Raw genomic sequence first — 19215 nt, 5'->3', positions numbered from 1 at the left:
ACCAATGAGGGCAAAACGCTGCAGCTCCACCCATCAGAAGCCAGAGGCAGGTATGGAAAGCCCCCGGAAACCCAGGCCACCAGCAGCCCACCAAGAGCCAGGAAGACCCCCGGCCACTCAGTCCAAAGACAACCGCACACCTACCCCAGCAGACGGGAGAGGGTGGTCTCAGACGGAGCCCCCCCAGTCGAGGAGCAAGGGCTCCAGGGAACCCAAGGCGATGAGAAGCCAGCCCCCCCCCAGCGGCCAGCCCCCTGCACTGGCCGGCGGCAGGGCCCCCGGGCCCACGGCACCCAAGGACCGCCCGACCCTCCACAGAGCCCCCCCCCACGCCGAAGAAGCCAACGCAGCCCCGCACCGCACCCCCAAGGGGGGCAGGCCAGCACCCACGCCAGAACACCCAGCCCCACCCAGGAACCCCGAGGCACCCCCATCCCAGGGGGGTAGGGGGGAGGAGGCAACCAGCAAGGAGCGGCCAGGAGGCAAGGCACAAGGCCCAGACCCAGGTCCAGCCATACATACAAACACACCCAGACACCCGTGTACACATTTATACACAGATACTCATACATGCCCATACATACTTACCCACACACAGATATGCCATACATACACATTCACTCACCCACCCATACTCACGGAGACGGTGACAAATACACAAAGACACACATTCATCCATAGCTACCCACCCTCTGAAGGCGGGGCAAGTGGAAACCACCCCAGGGCCAACAGCGACCCCAGGACGCCACCAGCCCGGTCCCCAAGGAACCACCCGACCCCCACCCCGGGCGAGACGCAAGAAATCGGGGTGTAAGATGACCCATCCACCCCTCCTCCTCCCCAACTTGTAGGTCTATGTGTTAATGTTTGTGAGTGAATGAGGTGTATAGGGTGCAGTTAAAATTGAGGGGACAGTTATGCCACAAGCGCCAACTGTTGGTCGTCAGTGCTTGCCCACACTGCCCCCCAAAACCCTCCATGTCTAAAGTGCAAATAAAATTTGGAGACAGACAGTGACGAGGATCCGAGTGGGGCCACCTCAGCGGCCCATCTCATCAACCTCTGAGTAACATGCCTGCCCCAAAGGTCCTATGTGTATCAGGTTGTAAGTGTGTATGTGTTGTGAGTTATAATGACTAAAGTGCAATTAAAACGGAGAGGCAAGTGGTGGTGCAGCTCTCCACGTGGCCTCTCCATCCTACATCTGTGAGTGATGTGTATTCTGTGTGTGTGTGTGTGTATGGGGAGGGGGAGGGGGGGGGGGGGGGGGGCATATGACCAGGAAGAATCCTGGAAGAAGAGAGCCAGCTGTCCGCTGGCTCAATAGGCACCCCGACCTCCCACACCCCAGCACAGGGCAGGGGGAGGTGAGCCCGGGGCCGCGGTGACAGCATCCCGGAGCACTGCAGCACCCGAGGTTGGCGCCCTCGCCCCCACTGCAGAGGGCGGCCCGCTCCCCCTAGATGCCCATTCACTCAACAATAGACACAAACAGGCGACAGGACATACTGGCCTGGGCATGGAAATGCAGTGCCCAGTCCCCCCCCAACCACCCCACCGCGGCCCCATCCCCCACCCCACCCCCCTGCAATGCAGGCACCCCAGGGCCCCAAAAGCGTAGACCAGACATCCCGACGTCAGGCCAACCCACCCCACCCGGCAGCGCGGCCGGGACAGCAGAGGCCCCCCCCCGCGCCAGGGGGGGCCCACCGGGAGCCGGCGCGGCCCCAGTGCCGGGGCCCCAGACCCCAGCCCCCAAGCCATACAGGGAAGGCCAGCCAACCGACCGAGGGCCGGCACCACCCCCCCAAGCACCCCGCCCACACCCCAGGACCGAAGGCAGCACCATCCAAGCCCCCACCACCATCAACCAGGACAGGCACACAGACATCACCAGAAGGTCGCCCCAGGACTCCAGTCTCAGGAGGCTACCAGCACCAAAATACTTTAATCAATTTGACAGACTATGCAACCAATTCATTTGGAACAATAAGTGCCCCAGAATTAAGCTCAGAAAACTGCAACGACCAGAGGGCTTGGGTAGCCTTGGTGTCCCAAATTTGCTATTCTACTACTATACATTTAGTTTGAGGCATATGATTCACTGGGCATTGCTGCCAGAATGAGCTCCCCCGTGGCACAGCCTTGAAAGTACTCTCTGCTCTCCACTCCCCCTGAAGTATATACATACCACTAAACTTTCACCAGAGTTACAGACCCACCCAGTCTTTTCAGCTCTGCAGGAGGTGTGGAGAAAAGTGGCATTGCTGCTAAACTTTAACCCATACCTCCATACTGAAGCTTCTATATGGCTTAATCCCAGACTTTGTATTGGTAAATCTCCAATTCTCTGGAAACTGTGGATCCAAAGAGGGCCTATATGATGGAGGGATTCTTAAGTCCTTTAATGCGCTTAAAATACAATTTCAGCTCCCAGAAAGCCAGTTCTGGAGGTACCTACAACTTTGTCATTTACTACTTGGAATTTATGGATCTCCAGCCACACCTCCTGCAACTGTAGATTGTCTTTCCCACATTAGGAAAATCTCGTAGGGACAGCATGTGGTCTCTAAATATTACTCCATGTTGGTAAAGGATATGGTCAAAGGGCTCCCCGCTTTGCGATCAACCTGGGAAATCAATCTTGGTATGGCCTTCACAGATCAGGACTGGAAAATGACAGTTCAAAATATTAAAAAAAATGTCCAGGGAATTCAAAACAAGATTGATACAATTCAAACTATTGCATAGAATATACTGGTCGCCACATAAATTGCATAGAGCCACCCTTATACAGTCACCTAAATGCTGGCGATGTCAGGCTGAGACAGGCACACTGATTCACATGCTATGGAAATGCCCTGATGTCCAAGACTTCTGGTATGCAATTTATAAATATGTCAAATTGATTATACAAGAAGAAATCCAGTTTTCTCCCAGATTGTTCATTCTGTGGGACCCGTCCCTCCTTAAACATTTGCCATCCAACACTGCTGAATGGGTCCAGACTGCATTAATGCTGGGGCGCAAACTGATTATCTCTCAGTGGAAGGCCACCTCTATCCCACCCATTACTCTATGGTATAATCAACTAGGCAGATTAGCTGCATTGGAGCACCTTTCATACAGATTACTAAATAGAATGGAGCTTTTCCACCTTAAATGGGACCCATACCTACTTAGACTGCAGGGGCCAAATTAAGAATCGTGAGGGTGGAGGCACGAAGCCCCAGTGCTGTTCGATTTGATGGCGACGAGTGGGATACGTAGTATAACCCACATAAATAAAAGCTGGCCAAACTGTGTTACAAAATATCTTAATGTGAACACCCCCCCCAATTTAGTTATTTACTTTACTTTCTTATCCTCCCCCCTTTTTTTCTTCTTTCTTTCTGTCTACTGTTTAGTGTGTGCTCTCCATTACTCTCACTGTGCTGATGTAATTGCTGGTGGATTTTGCCTATACAGAGAATGGACTGTTGTAATGAAAATTCAATAAACTGTTAATCATAAAAAAATATGCGTTGGACAGTTCTTAACCCAATTTTAGTAGTTTCTGCAATCTCCTTAGATGTTTTCTCTGCTTGATGCATGCCAATGATTTGACCCTTCTCAACCAGACTGACATCTTTTCCACGACCACGCGATGTGTCTTTCGACATGGTTGTTTAAGAAATGAGAAGCAACTTATTGGACCAGTTGAGGTTAAATAACTTGTTGCCAGCTGAAAGATAATCGCCATGCAGTAATTATCCAATAGGAGGCTCGTACCTATTTGCTTAGTTAAATCCAGGTGGCAACTTTTTTTTTGGCCAGGCAGTGTATCTCAGTCTGAACTACTGATCTGAACCTCAAGCTTTCAAATAAGAATAAAATAAACAAAAACACCACAGAAATTATTAACTTACATGACTTCTCATAATCAGGAACAACAAGAATATTCTTCAGAAAATTTGATTGAGTATGAAACAGTTAATTATCTTTGTGTACTCCAGGTCTAATGTAATATGAGCCCAGACACAATGCAGTCTCTAAAGAAAAAGAGTATATGACTGTTTTATCTTGAAATATTAAATAACAGTAAATCAAAAAGGAACCATTCTGATTATCAGTTTAAAATATTTAAAATTTAGCTCTTTTTCACAAGTATTTATACAGTACCAGTCAAAAGTTTGGATGCACTTACCCATGGGTCAGTGTGTCCAAATGTTTGACTGGTACTGTATTTATATTCATTTATTTTTTGGCTTTGGACAGCTGAGTTTGCTATCTGGGCTCTAACACAGTGATTTTTAAATTGCAAAAAGCAAACTCTTTATTTGACAAAGTGATTCTGTGCGCTGCACATAATCAAACTGACTTACAATGAACTCCCAGGCCAATGTCAAGTATCAGCAGAACCATAGCAAGAAGCACCAGGCTCACTGCAGCCAGTCTGTAACATCTCCCAGATCTCACAGTGAACATGGACACTAAACAGAGAAGAAACGAGCTGACAGCCTAAAGGCTGGAATTCTCTCTTTGCGTCCATTCTCACCGTTCAGTCGATATTCGCAAGTTCATTTGAGCAATAAGATGGTAGGCAGTGTCCTGTTTTGACACAACTGTTGGTTAGTCTGTTAAGCTGGAATCTGTGAAAAAGGAGAAGTGAGTAAAATGAAAATAATCGTTTTACATTTTTGGATTTAACATTTATTTTCCTGAAAATGAGGATGTGAATATGCTGACCACTCTTATAAAAATTAAGTCAAAGTCTGTGCCATTTACAGTGCTGGTAACACTCTTCAGGCTAAAGTTTTCCAATCGGGCTACTTAGAAAAACAAGTATAAAAAAATAGTAATTTCCAAGGCACGGTTCTTTCAGTCACTGAGCCACTTAATGCTTGAATTAATTTTAAAAAATGTAATTTTAATGTTTGTTGTGTAATTTTCAGATATGTACTGTTGTATTTAATGGTGACTCAGGAAGAATAATTGCTGCTTTGTTTAATACAAATAAGTATAATAGGTAACACTTTATAATTCAACCTGTGATAATGCTTAAAATAAGATATTTTACCTCTTAAATCTACACTAATCACTTTGTGTGTCTTCTAGAACGTTTTTCTTTTTCTCTTGCTGATTTATTTATTTTTTTTGTAGCAGACTGCTTCTACAAACATTTGTGAAAGAATGGGTCGGCTTCAGGAGCTCAGTGAATTCTAGCAAGGCACTGTGACAAGAATCACAGCTCACATTAATTTCTACTGTGAGCTCCAGTAGATTTTCTTTCTGTGCAGGCTGTGATCAGCTGCCGCTGCTCCGAGGTTTACTGCTCTTTGTGGATTTACAGTTTCATGAGCTGCTACTACTGTCTTTATACTGACAGTATGCAGCTGGTATAAAGGCTGAATTCAGTGAATGAGTCTAAGCATCATCAACTTAAATTCAAACTCATCTCTGCTACAGTTGATGTAACCTGTGACCAGAAACACCACAGCTGCTGTACACCAGACAGCACAGAGCTTTACTGTAAATTCACTGCAGTACAGCAGTTGCATTTTCATGCAACCTGTGAATAATACAGAGTTAGTATATTTCAGTTTGTTTTGCAGGACGTTTCACACTATGAAAAAACATCAACTTCACATTATATACAGATCCAAGATCTGATTTTAAAATGTAGGCTTTAAATTTCTTATTCATCAGATGTCCCTGAGCAGTCCTTGCCTTTAAATCTAACCTCTCTTCTTCCTCTCCTGTCCTCTTCCTTACATCTTTCTCCATCTCTGAGTGAACTTCTCTCATTCTTTTCTCTCCCTGGAAAAACAGCAGCCGTTCTTTTAGCATGTGTCTACTAGACACACTTGTGTGACAAACTGCAGACAATTTGTATTTGCTGATATTTGTTGAGTATTTGGAAATGTTGCATTTGCCTGCAACAGGTAACTCCCTTTATTTTTGCTCCTCTTCCGCAGCTCCAGCTAAATGCTGAAGTACCACGACCAATGATTTACCGAGCAAAAACATTGTTCCGGATATTCCGGCCCACTGTATCTCCTGGGCACAGCGCTATAAGTGATACATACATTATATGGTTTTGACTCTTTCATTTTTTTGTATGCGATAAGCCCTGGAAATGGATACACAAGTATGACTGTCCCTCGTGTTATTGTTTCACTATTTAGGCTTCGATCAGTTTGAAGTTTGAAGGCGCAGTGACCGGAAATGAAAACTTCTGATGCGTTAAAAGTAACGAGCCTGTTTTGAAAATGTAAGGAGTAGAAAGTACAGATATTTGTTTAAAAATGTAGGGACTAAAAGTAAAAAGTTGTCAGAAAAATAAATACTCAAGTTAAGTACAGATACCTGAAAAATCTACTTAAGTACAGTAACGAATTAACTTCATTACTTACCACCTCTGGTGCCAAGTGTAAAGTTTGGTGGAGGGGGGATTATGGTGTGGGGGTGTTTTTCAGGAGTTGGGCTCAGCCCCTCATTTCCAGTGAAAGGAACTCTTAATGCTTCAGCATACCAAAACATTTTGGACGATTTCATGTTCCCAACTTTGTGGGAACAGTTTGGGGATGGCCCCTTCTGTTCCAACATGACTGTACACCAGTGCTCAAAACAGGTACCATAAAGACATGGATGAGCAAGTTTGGTGTGGAAGAACTTGACAAAGCTGTATCATATTAAACCCTATGGAATAAGAATGGGCTGTCACTCAAGTTCATATGGGTGTGAAATCAGATGAGTGAATACTTTTGGCAATATGGTGTACCTCTTATACAGAACCATGAATGTGTTCATGTTAACACTAATTATATTATTAATCTCTCTCTCTGTGTGTGTGTGTGTATGTGTGTGCATGTGTGTAAAGCATTTAATACCAGGCTAAACTTGGGCTCAAACTACAATTCTGATCAAAAAATTACCACAAACTTCAGTTGTTTTTTCACATGGACTGTCAAGCTCACAGTTAATCCCAAGAACAACAGTGACTATGAGCAGAACAGCATTTAAGAGTCCCAGACATACTATAACCTGTCAATTAAATCCACCTCCACCAGTGATGCAGGGTCAATAAAACACATCCAAAACATAAAAAATGAACACAGACAAGCTTGGTTTGATTTGTAACGATGACCGTAAATCATTGTGTTCATTTTGATCAGGCTGTTGACAGCTCAAGACAGCTCAACAGCTCCAGCAAATAAATGGAAAGCTTTGAATTACACTTTTTAAACAAAATTAGCACAGTAATCCATGATAATTATAATAAATCTGACTTTAAAAACTATTATTATGGCTTATAAGTAAGTAATTGAGTTGTAAAGCAGGATTTCTAAGCAGTCTTGTCCAAGTGTTTTGCAGTAGTTGAAGTAATCTGGAGAAAATTTTGGCATAAATGATAGTTTGTGCCCTTGTTCTGTCCTCTATGAATTGTCCATCACAGTGCTCCAGGTTCTGCCCGTTGAGCTGTTTTCCTGTTCCAGACAGAGATGCATGAACACACCTTGTGCTCTCACTGCCACAAATGCCCCTTGCAGCATATGCGGGAGAATATGTATCAGTTTTCAACATGTTAGAAGCTCAATAAAAAACTGAGTAGTTGTTTGTATCTGATATTACTCCTTTAAAATGGAGCTCCTTTAAAATGTGGTAAACTGCTAAACCTTAAGGTGTTTAAATAAGGATTCATTTGAACTGTGAATGATTAAAATGTATTTTAGTAAAGTCTATGCTGACTTTTAGGAACTGGAGGTCTGAGAAACTAGTAAAAAAATGTCAAGATTTTGGGGAAAAGCATCCATTTCTCATGACCACAGACATGCTATATCTCATTTATAAATGATCCATTAACCCAGTTCAGTTTAAGTCCTCTAACGTGACATGTTGTTACCCTTTTGTGTTTTGGATTTATGAGTTGCTAAATGTGAGGTACATCTACAGCCAGAAACACTGACTGAATTATAATCGATGGCTTTGTTGTAAATTGTTTCATATTTTCATCATGTTTACTTCTGGACACAGGCTGCTAATACAAATAAAACTGCAGTTTTAATTGTTACCATACATAAGTGTTTATTAATGTATTCATCAACAGCTGTGGTATAACCATTCTGTTAATATGCAAAATACTGTAAGTATGTGTAAATTAAAAATGAATAATATACTGTAGCGTTGTTGTAGATGAATGCAGTGTACACACAAAGGCAAAACATTTTAAACAGCTGTTTATATAAATGTGTAGGATACTACTCCTTCATGTTAGCTGGAATATTACTATAGAATTATTATCAAATGTTTACAGAGATTTATGCAATAGCAACATGCATTTGTGTAGGATTGTATGTATCATTGCAGGAATTTTAGCTCATGGATGTTGGTGCTTTTTCACAAATCCATTTCATTTCGGCGTCACATTTAACATCGTTCCAGGCCTTGAAAAAGTTTTCTCGGGGATACACTGCTGCACAGTCCTCATTGCCAATATCGTTTGGCTCACCATCGTTCCAGTACCTGAAGCAAATGATAGGTTACTCTACAGAGACGCTATTTGCTTTCAATCAGTCCACATTTGTCATTATCTCATTCATTTAATTTATTCCTCAGGAGAAAGTAATGTTAATAAGTGACCATCTTCTACAAACACATCTGACTGCTGATTTACACAAGCTTCACCGTGTGTATACATTTAATTTGAAAGTTCCAGGAAATTTAGCATTACAGGCTACATTAAATTTAAAGATGCACATTTTTCAGACTACAAGCAGAAATGTTTGTATATCCATGACCCTGTTAATGGTTCACCACTGTTCCTTCCTAGAATAGAATAGAATGCCTTTATTGACATTACACAGCATGTACAATGAGATTGGAGGGCCACTCCTGTTCAGTGGTATGCTGTAGAAAGTTACACTTTCTAAAATATAAAATAGAGTGTATAAAAATATATACATTGTAAAAAATAAAATAAGTATATATATATATATATATATATATATATATATATATATATATATATATATATATATATATATATATATATATATATAAAATGATGGAGATGGCTGAGTGTTGCACTTGGTAAATGAAAATGATATAAATATTGCCCTGAGATGTGGGTATTGTACAGTTAGAGTGGGTGAGTGTGTGAGTTCAGCATGGTGATTGCTTGGGCAGCAGGTACAAAGCCAGGCTGTGAGCTGTCCTCGATGATGTTTTTGGCTCTGCTGGGGCAGCAAGACGTGTAGCTATCCATCAGGGAGGGGAGAGGGTAGCCAACAATTCTTTGTGTTGTCTTGACTACCCTCTGAAGCCTCCCCCTGTCTGCCTCAGAGCAGTTGCCGTACCATACTATGATACAGTATGTCAGCAGGCTCTCAATGGATGAGTGGTAGAAGGTCAGCAGCATGTTTGAATCTAATCTGCTTTTCCTGTGGACCTTCAGGAAGTGAAGTCACTACTGAGCCTTCTTGATAACAGCTGTGATGTTATCTGACCAAGAGAGATCAGCAGAGATGAGGACACCAAAAAACCTGAAGGTGTGGAACCTCTCCACACACTCGCTGTTGATGTAGAGGGGGGGGGCCTGCTCAGTCCTGTGTTTCCTGAAGTTGATGATGATCTCTTTGGTTTTCATGGTGTTCAGTGTCAGGTTGTTCTCTGAACACCAGGCTGTCAGCTTCAGGACCTCCTCTCTGCAAGCTGCCTCATCTCCCTTTGAGATGAGCCCAACCACTGTGGTGTCATCAGCAAATTTGTCAATGAGGTTGTTATTGTTATTGTTATTGTTATTGTTGTTATTGTTGCTGAATTAAATAATTTGGATTGTGGGCTGGAGCAGATGTGTGGTCCTGAGGTGTCTCAAAGCAAGCAGAGAAACAGTTAAGTCCCTCCGCCAGCGACACACTCAGGTCTCCTGCTGTCACATCACAGCCTCTGTAGTTTGTGACCACCATTGATAGATACTGACCACTGCAGACTGGGAACACCCCACAAGAGCTGCAGTTTTGGAGATGCTCTAGTTTGGTCCTTGTCAAACTCACTCAAATCCTTATGCTGCCCATTTTTCCTGCTTCCAACACGTCAACTCTGAGGAAAAAATGTTCACTTACTCCCTGATATATCCCACCCACTAACAGCTGCCATGATGAAGAGATAATCAGTGTGATTCACTTCATCCGTCAGTGGTCATAATGTTATACTTGAGTGTGTGCATGTCTATACTGTATATGTAGATAGATACTGAACTGATAATTATCAAATTGCATCAAAGGGGACAGGAACTACAAGTTTATATTACCCAACTCCTTTTTGAGCAGGTAAATTGAGCAGTGTAATGCTGTTAAAGACAACTCAGTGTACTTTTTCTGTGCTTGCCTGTTTGCAGTGCACTTTTGTTGCCTATTTATATTTACACACTTGAAATAAAGCAATCAATCAATCATATTAAACTCTTACCCTTCATCAAGAAATGTTCCATCCCACCATTTCCAAGTCCCTTCTTCATGGAGATCTCTCAATCCAATCCAGAAGCCCATTAGAGAGGGGTTTTGACGATGCATTGATCTATCCACCCATCTTCTTCTACTCATCCAATCAATGAACCCAGAGTCTGTCATAGGTGTGAAATGTTGAGAACTGGAGTGCACCTCGATTAGGTCACGAGTCAGTCGCACTGCAGCTTTATGAGTTATCAAGTAATTTACTGTTGCGTTCTGACAAAAAATAGAAAGAAACAAAAACAAAAATCAATTTTCAGAAATGAGTGTGAACAGAGCTGCACAGAAATATGAACTAACCTCTTCATCTTTGCTGTCTATGATTATAAGATCTCCTCCATGCAGCTGACAGAAATCTCTGGATTCTTTCCATGTTTTGTACCCATTGTCCGAGAAGGAGAAGTAGTAACATACAGAGTTCATTAAGATCCATCCTGCAGGACAGTGTTTGCAGCCATTGCCTGTTGCCAAAGATAATAACACCATTATAGAAAACTATAAAAGAAATCATTATGCTTTGACAATTTTATGATATACAGAAATGGTAAAACGGGTCTTACTAGTCATTCGTAAGTGTGACCTCATGGTTTCAATTTCCTTTGTGATTGTTTCAATCTGACTTTTGTAGTCATTGCTTCTTTTTGTCTGATGTTCAAGCTCCCAGTTGGTTTGTGTCTGACGGCTCGTCTCACTGTCCAGCTGCTTCGTGGCATCCTTCATGGTTTCTATGGCAGCCTTGTAAGTGTCCTGGAGGTCTGTCAACTCTTTCTTGATGCGTTCGGTGTCATTGAGGGTGAGGTGAGTATCTGTGAGTTTGTTGTCTGCAAAGACAGTGTTACTGCAACAAAGGCTTAGTTCTTTTTTCTCCCCTTGCTCTCATTTTGATTATTTTTAAATAACTACACTATAATCCCCTGGTTTGACAAAACCTACAGTACATGTTTTGGTACATGGTACATAATCTACATGTAAACCTAATCTAATGATCTAAACCTCAAGGAATAAACAAACACCATTCAGTTTTATTGTAGATTTACAACATTTTTACAGATGATTTTAGCAGCAGTAGAATGAATCAATAAATTACTCAGAAACTGATCATTTTGATGATCAGTTGTTTTCCAGGTTCTTTAGAACAAAGAGGCTGCGTTTGTCAAAAGAGAGGAAAAAAGTCAGCATGTTTTATTTTACATTAGCAATTGAACCAGTAACTTTTTGCTTGCCAAGCAAACATGTTAACCACTACACTAAATCGGGATGCTACTGTACTTTGTGCTCTAAAACAGTTAAAACATGCTGTTTTTTTTTTTGTTTGTTTTTTTACATTTCAAAATTTCTGGACTGTTGACAAAGTCTGACAACTACTTGCATTACATAAAAATCAGGAGATTATTTGATGATGAAAATGTGCACTTCACATGCACAATCTGACTTACAATGAACTCCCAGGCCGATATTGAGCATTAGCAGAACCACAGCAAGAAGCGCCAAGCTCACTGCAACCAGTCTGTAACATCTCCCAGGTTTCGCAGTGAACATGGACACTAAACAGAGAAAAAGATGACTTTACAACTTAAAGGCAGGGGACAATTATGTGTTACATTTACAGAAACTTATCAATAAAAACTTGCTTCAGTCAAAAGAATCAAAAACCTGACTACAGAAGTGTAATTAATAAAAATTTGAATTCTTATACCTTGTTTCTTGTTAGATTGACCACGAGAAGAATGTGCTTCCTCATGCAGAGCTTCATCACAAACGAGTGTCTCAAAACCACCATTAAAATTACCGTTTCTCGGCTCCATGCTCACTGCTCAGTCTATCTCAGTCATATGCCAGCGCATGTAGGCAGCAATATGTGTCGGCACAGCCTGCTACTGCTCAGGTCATTAACAAAAAGTTCTTAAAAAACAAGCCCAGTGAAATCAGCATTCTGTGAAAAAGAAAACAGAAGTGAGATAGCGCTTATAAATATCTGAGTGTCACAGTCACTTTCCAGATAAAAAGGATGGCCTTTCTAAAAGAATTTGAGGAACACGTTTAGCCAATAGATGAAGAAACACTCTTCAGTGTGAGCACTGATAATAAATCAATTTCATTTCTTAATGCTGAACCTCTGAAAACACCCACAAATCGCACCTCACCCTTCGATTAACAACTTTTTGGGACTTTGTGACTTTTTCCTGATTCTTTGTGAAGCATTAAAATTTGCTAAATAATGTTTATTCCTGAGTCCTGCAATCGAGTCTCCCAAACCTTCAGATACACAGCGGTTCTTTACAATTCAGTATTTATAGAGTTTAAGTGGTTTACTATTCTAGTCTGAGGTTTGATTCTTAGGTCTTTATTTACGTAGTTTCAGCTTCCACTTTTGAGTTATTTATGTTTCCTTCCTTCGGTTTTTCCCTCGGTGGTTCTTCCCTGTTTTGTTCGGTGTTTACATCTTGGTCCCTTTTTGTTTCCTTGTTCTGTTCATTATTTCCTTTTTTTTTTTTTATTTGTAGGTTGATTTTCTGTGATAGTTTTGCTTTCATTCCCTCACTGTTAAAGACTCATCCTGTTGTTATTGACCATCACTGTCACCACACATCATATGAGAAGCATTTACAAAGCTCAGCTAGTTAAAAAAGAAACACTTTATATTTTGGTTTATGCCAGTTCTGTGCATGAAAATTTTCCTCTGCCATTAAAATGAAAATCCATTTCCTCTCTGTTTAGTGTCCATGTTCACTGTTAGTAATGGGAGATGGAACAGACTGGCTGCTGTGAGCCTGGCACTTCTTGCTGCTGTTCTGCTGATACTTGACATTGGCCTGGGAGTCCACTGTAAGACTGTGTGTAGTGCACAGAATCATTTTTCATTGTCGAACAATTTCTTAGCACCCAAATACTGAATTTTGTCAGCCTCAAGGCGCTTTGTATTGTGAGTAAAGACTCGACAGTAAAGATAAACATACTTGAAATGTAAAGTATGATAATAAAAGTAAAGCAAATGTTTTAAAATACAAAGTGGGGATTTTATACTAGAAAATAAGTGATTACTATTAATGAAAAAAACAGAAAAAGGACAAAGAATTAAGCCCTTTTCTTGCAGTAACACTGTTTTGCAGTAACTTCCTTAGCTGTGCGTTCCCCTGTTTAGGGTTTTTCGCCTTTTTCTCCCAGGCGTGTTGTCTTGATTTCAGCACAGCCTTGGTTGAGATTTAGATATTATAATTCGAGTTCTTGTATCTTGTGAGAAGATTCCAGCATTAAAGCTGTTTTGTGTTAAGCTCTGCTTCATGCGTCCTGCATTTGGGTCTAACCCTGCCTGCCACACAGCCACATATGACAACTGTTCAAATTTTTAAAGCAGTTATAGTTTCAGCATCAAACCTGCACCAGTTTAATGTCTGTGATAGAGTAACAGAAAAACACACTTGGATGCTTTTTCTTTTCTTTTTTTTTTTTTTAAATAATTCACTGGAGAAAACTTCAAAAAGTACATCTTGGTTAAACTTTAAAGGTTCATATCACCATGGACAAAGTAATGACAGCTAAAGCAGAGATAGAATCATTCAAGCTAAATGTGAGGAAATAAACCTCTGAAAGATATTTTAGACTTTTACTAATTGCTTGAGCAGTACATCATGAGTGAAGAGCAGTTATCTTGATGGCATTTCACATATCCAGTGTAAATCTTCGGTCTGGCATTTTCCATCATAGCGAGTCTTCCAGGGATTAAAGGGGGAGGAAACCACAACCCCACAGTCCTCTCCCTCATGTCCACTGTCGTTGGGTTCGCCATCCATCCAGTACCTGAGAAAAGTCCAAATAAAAAAAATAAAATTAAAAAAAAAGGTTACATTTTTGTTCCTAGCAACACGTATTTTCAAACAAGAGAATGTTTCAGTTCTCACCTTGGCTCCACCTCTGTGACATTATTAATCCACACCCATTTCCCCTCAGTCTCTCTGTCAGTGATACCAATCCAGAATCCGTTCTTCCACCACCGAGGACTGGTTTTCATATTTTCAATGTTGCTGCTCAAAAATCTCTGTGTGAGCAAAAAAAAAAAAAACAATAAAATCAAGTGAGATAAAATTATTATTAAAAACTATATTTAAGCACTTATTTCTTTCCGTACCCAGTTTATGTAACAGGATATAATGGGTAAATAACACAATGTTGTGACCATCATTAGGTCAAATTTGAATTTGCCCTGGTTTGACCTGGTTTGTGTCAAAATTCTTGCACCTTCCCAGTCAGCAGCTCTTTGTGTTTACATAGGATGTTACGGCTAACATGATTGGATAACTGTTGGTTTGCCCAACATGTATGTTGGCTGTTTATAGTGTGATGATCTGGTAACAACTAACTGGGATCCAAATAAATAATAAAGAACAGCATGTACTTAAAATAAGGTGTGAATGTTGTAAAAATTTAGCCTGTTAAATCTGCACGTTAGCAGAGTTCAGATCTGTGCAAATGTCTCTCTGTGGCCACTAATATGTCTGCAGACTTACTTTTTTCCAACCTTCCTCTCTTTGGTTGTTTTCAGCTCACCTGCTCTACCTGGTCATCGATCACAACCAGGTCAGATCCACGTCTAACACAGTCTGCTCTGCTGTTGTGCCAGTTCTTTGTGACAGTAGAGGACTCGGTGGAAGAGAAGAAATAGCAGGACGAGTTGAAGAGAATCCATCCAGGGAGGCAGCTACCACAAGATCCCTCTGAGAGAAACAAATGGGTTCTGGTCATTTCAGGGACATTAGTGTAGTCCAAGTTGGCACATTAAAAGAAAACTTGTAAGCAATAATGACATTTTCTCACCTAAAGTTGATATGTTGGACTGCAGGTTTGTCTTCACTGTTCGCAGAGATTCCATCTGTTTCCAAAAATCATCACCGATGGTCTTCAGCTGCTCAATTTTCACCTTTATTTCTTCATGGTTTTTGATCGCTCTCTCTAACGCCTTCTTGGCCTCCTCTTCAGCTTCGATCACGTCGCTGTGATTGCTTTGGAGAAAGTCGAGCTCACTGAAAAGCTGTGTTACAGCTGGGTGGGAAATGTGGAAGGAGCCCTCTTTGACTTTGGCACCTAAATAGAGACAACAGTGTGTTCATGTTTACACTAACTAGATTGGATTAGATTAGATTAGATTTAACTGGACTATGTGAATAATACTTTAATACTGTTTCCTTACTGTTGTTTGCACTTATGTGCCGAATCACAGTTCAGAGTACCCACCCTGTTTGGAGTCGCTGGGCGGGGTGCTGGAGAGTGCTCCATCCGGTGATTCCATAATCTTGCTGGGAGACTTCAACGATCACGTGGGCAATGACAGTGAGACCTGGAGAGGCGTGATTGGGAGGAACGGCCTGCCCGATCTGAACCCGAATGGTGCTTTGTTATTGGACTTCTGTGCAAACCACAGTTTGTCCATAACAAACACCATGTTCAAACATAAGGATGTCCATAAGTGTCCAAAAGACTTTCGGACGGCATTGAAGCGATTCTGACAAACCGTCAGGCGACTCAGGAGGGGAAAGCGGTGCTCCACTCACATAGTTTATAGTGTGGGTGGGGTGCTGCTGACTTCAACTGAGGCTATAGTCAGACGGTGGAAGGAATACTTCGAGGACCTCCTGAATCCCACTGACACGCCTACTGTAGTGGAAGCAGTCTGGGGTCGAGGGGGATGACTGAGGCAGGGCCCCTGAGGTGGACGAGATTCCCCCTGAGTTCCTGAAGGCTCTGGATGTTGTAGGGCTGTCTTGGTTGACACGCCTCTGCAACATCACATGGAGATCTGGGACAGTGCCATTGGATTGGCAGACTGGGGTGGTGGTCCCCATCTTTAAGAAGGGAGACCAGAGGGTGTGCTCCAACTTTCGGGGGATCCCACTCCTCAGCCTTCCCGGTAAGGTCTATGCCAGGGTGCTGGAAAGGAGGGTCCGCCCATTAGTCGAACCTCGGATCCAGGAGGAACAATAAGATTTCGTCCTGGTTGTGGAATGCTGGACCAGCTCTTTATCCTCTCAAGGATATGGGGTGTCTGGCCCGTTGTTGTGGGCCATTCAGTCTCTGTACAACCGCAGTGAGAGCTTGGTCTGTATAGCCGGTAATAAGTTGGATTTGTTTCCTGTGGGTGTTGGACTCCGTCAGGGGTGCTCTTTGTCACCGATTCTGTTCATAATTTTTATGAACAGACTTTCTAGGCGTAGGGAGGTGGCGGAAGGCTTCTTCCTCGGTGGCCTCAGAGTCTCATCTCTGCTCTTTGCAGATGATGCGGTCTTCTTGGCTTCATCAGGGGGTGGCCTCCAGCTCGCAGTGGAATGGTTCGCAGCCAAGTGTGAAGCGGCTGGGATGAGAATCAGCACCTCTAAGTCTGAGGCCATGGTCCTCAGCCAGAAAAGGGTGGACTGCCCTCTCCGGCTCAGGGATGAGTTCCTGCCCCAAGTGGAGGAGTTCAAGTATCTAGGGGTCTTGTTCACGAGTGATGGGAGAAGGGAGCGGGAGATCAACAGACGGATCGTGGCACCACCGGTCTGTCATGGTGAAGAGGGAGCTTAGTGTAAAAGTGAAGCTGTCGATTTACCAGTCGATCTACGTTCCTACCCTCACCTATGGTCATGAGCTTTGGGTAGTGACTGAAAGAATAAGATTGCGAATACAAGTGGCAGAAATGAGTTTCCTCTGAAGGGTGGCTGGCCTCTCACTTAGAGATGAGGTGAGGAGTGCGGCCATCTGGGAGGGGCTCAGAGAAGAGCCGCTGCTCCTCCACATCAAAAGGAGCCAATTGAGGTGGCTCGGGCATCTGATTAGGATGCCTCCTGGCTGCCTCTTGGGTGAGGTATTCCAGGCATGTCCCACCAGCAGTAGGCCCCGTGGTAGACCCAGGACACACTGGGGAGATTATATCGCGGCTGGCCTGGGAATGCCTTGGGGTCCCTCCGGATGAGGTGGCTGGGGAGAGGGAAGCCTGGGCCTCTCTGCTTAGGCTCCTGCTCCCGCGACCCGGCCCCGGATAAGCGGAAGAGGATGGATGGATGGATGGATGGATGGATGGATGGATGGATGGAAGACTTTAATACCCAACTAAATGTTGGATAATCTAGCAGTACTGATCAAAAATGACCACATTATCATGTTGCAATAGATAGGGTCACTAAATTTCTAAGTATTTCTCCTTCTGCAATTACTTATTGGTCACTGTCTTTGCGATCATAGTGTAATTCTACAAAAAAGGGAAGGTTACACTATAAGGTTTAAACAGTCATACTCACAGTTATTCCCAAGAACAACCGCAGCTATCAGCAGAACAGCGTTCAAGAGTCCCAGGCACAGCACAACCCATCGATTACATCCATCTCCACCTATAATACACGGTCATACATACAAATTTTAAAAAGAAAAAAAATACAGTTGAATTCTGAAAAGTTTGGTTTCATTTTCAAAGGTTTTAAGATAATTATAAAACACTTTGAATTAATTTGAATCCGGCTAATTTGAATCCGGCTATTTCTGCACCTTGCTCAGCAAGGTGCAGAAAACAAATGAAAACTAGAAAATTTGGATGAAGTAACTCAGAAAATACTTTAGCTAATTTTGAGTCTTATTTTAAATACGATAATAGATGATAATAACAATAAACCTGAATTTAATGCTATGTTCATCGTGGCTTAGATTAGGAAGAATTCTTTGTTCAGTAAAATCGGAACAATGATAGGCTATAACTCTTTGAAATCAGAAGCTGGCCTGCATTTACTGATGGAAAAAAATTAAAGAGTGAGTAAAATAAAAAACAAAAGCCATACCTTCTCTAAACATTTTGCAGGCGTTGAAGAAAAATGATCCCGTCTTATGTTGATTCTCTGTTGAAGTGCTGCAGTTTCTGCACATTGAGATGCTTTTCTCCACCTTATATACATGGATGGGCATGTTTCATGGTTTCAGTTCCATATATGAAATAGTTTGCACAGTAACACCCACTGTCCATTTGTCGAGTCATCATAAATCACGGTAGTATATAACTGTGGTGTCTGATCGATCTTTGTGTTAAATTGTGTGTTAAACTGCATCTATGTATAGGTTTTCTCCTTTAGGATTAAGGCCTTGAGTTCAGGGCTGCTTTGATCAGTGAATGGTATGAGAGTGTAACCTTTTGTTGCTCTCTCCAAAAAAGAGAATGACCTCACATACATGCAGGAAACAAGATATACCTGGTTTTTCAGAAAATACTATATATGGTGTTTGTACTGCTATGCTGAAATTCTATGTATGCATATGTGTTCTCTTTCTTAAAGTCTTTACTGGAATGTATGTATTGTCTCTTTCCTTAAGGGCTCAGGCAAAGGAGATGTGATTTAAACTTCCCCCACAGAAGGAATGTATAGAATGTCCTTGTAGGATCTCTGGCTTTCCATATAAGGGATTGTCCAGATGTTTAGCTATAGGTTAGGAGGCTGAGGATGTGGGGGTTGCTAACACTATATAATGTCTGTTTTTCCTCCTGTCCCCCGATGGCTCTACAAAGCATCGGTTATGACATTGTCTTTTTTGTAAATAAACTCTATGTTATACATTAAGACTGTCGGCGAAGGATTTCTTCAACCACATCATGAAACTACAATTTTGGCATCGTGAACTACATAACAAGTGGCAATAAGTCTGACCCATAGAGGGCATCCTAACTCTTAATATAAATGCCTTGAAGTTGTCACGGTGAGGGGCTGTGTGTGGA

General features: G+C 42.2%; 2 protein-coding genes across 2 annotated transcripts; both read right to left on the bottom strand.

Annotated features, from left to right (window-relative positions):
* Positions 1–8170: 8170 nt before the first annotated feature.
* On the bottom strand, positions 8171–12415 carry LOC115773037 (CD209 antigen-like). Its single transcript, XM_030719534.1, has 6 exons — positions 12187–12415; positions 11927–12034; positions 11051–11311; positions 10791–10951; positions 10450–10706; positions 8171–8505 (listed from the first exon to the last, which is right to left on the bottom strand). The coding sequence occupies exons 1-6, from the start codon at positions 12293–12295 to the stop codon at positions 8355–8357; spliced, it is 1047 nt and encodes a 348-aa protein (XP_030575394.1). The 5' UTR covers positions 12296–12415; the 3' UTR covers positions 8171–8354.
* A 1585-nt stretch (positions 12416–14000) lies between these two features.
* Positions 14001–18355, bottom strand: LOC115772610 (hepatic lectin-like). The gene is made up of 6 exons (XM_030718959.1): positions 18290–18355; positions 17759–17848; positions 15303–15569; positions 15036–15202; positions 14390–14526; positions 14001–14288 (listed from the first exon to the last, which is right to left on the bottom strand). Exons 1-6 carry the CDS (start codon positions 18300–18302, stop codon positions 14135–14137), a joined length of 828 nt encoding a protein of 275 aa, XP_030574819.1. The 5' UTR covers positions 18303–18355; the 3' UTR covers positions 14001–14134.
* Positions 18356–19215: the final 860 nt, after the last annotated feature.

The sequence above is a fragment of the Archocentrus centrarchus genome, chromosome 22, assembly GCF_007364275.1.
Source record: "Archocentrus centrarchus isolate MPI-CPG fArcCen1 chromosome 22, fArcCen1, whole genome shotgun sequence".
NCBI classification, from domain to species: Eukaryota; Metazoa; Chordata; class Actinopteri; order Cichliformes; family Cichlidae; genus Archocentrus; species Archocentrus centrarchus.
Note: the sequence above shows the minus strand (reverse complement) of the source record. Positions and strands in the feature narration are given on the sequence as shown.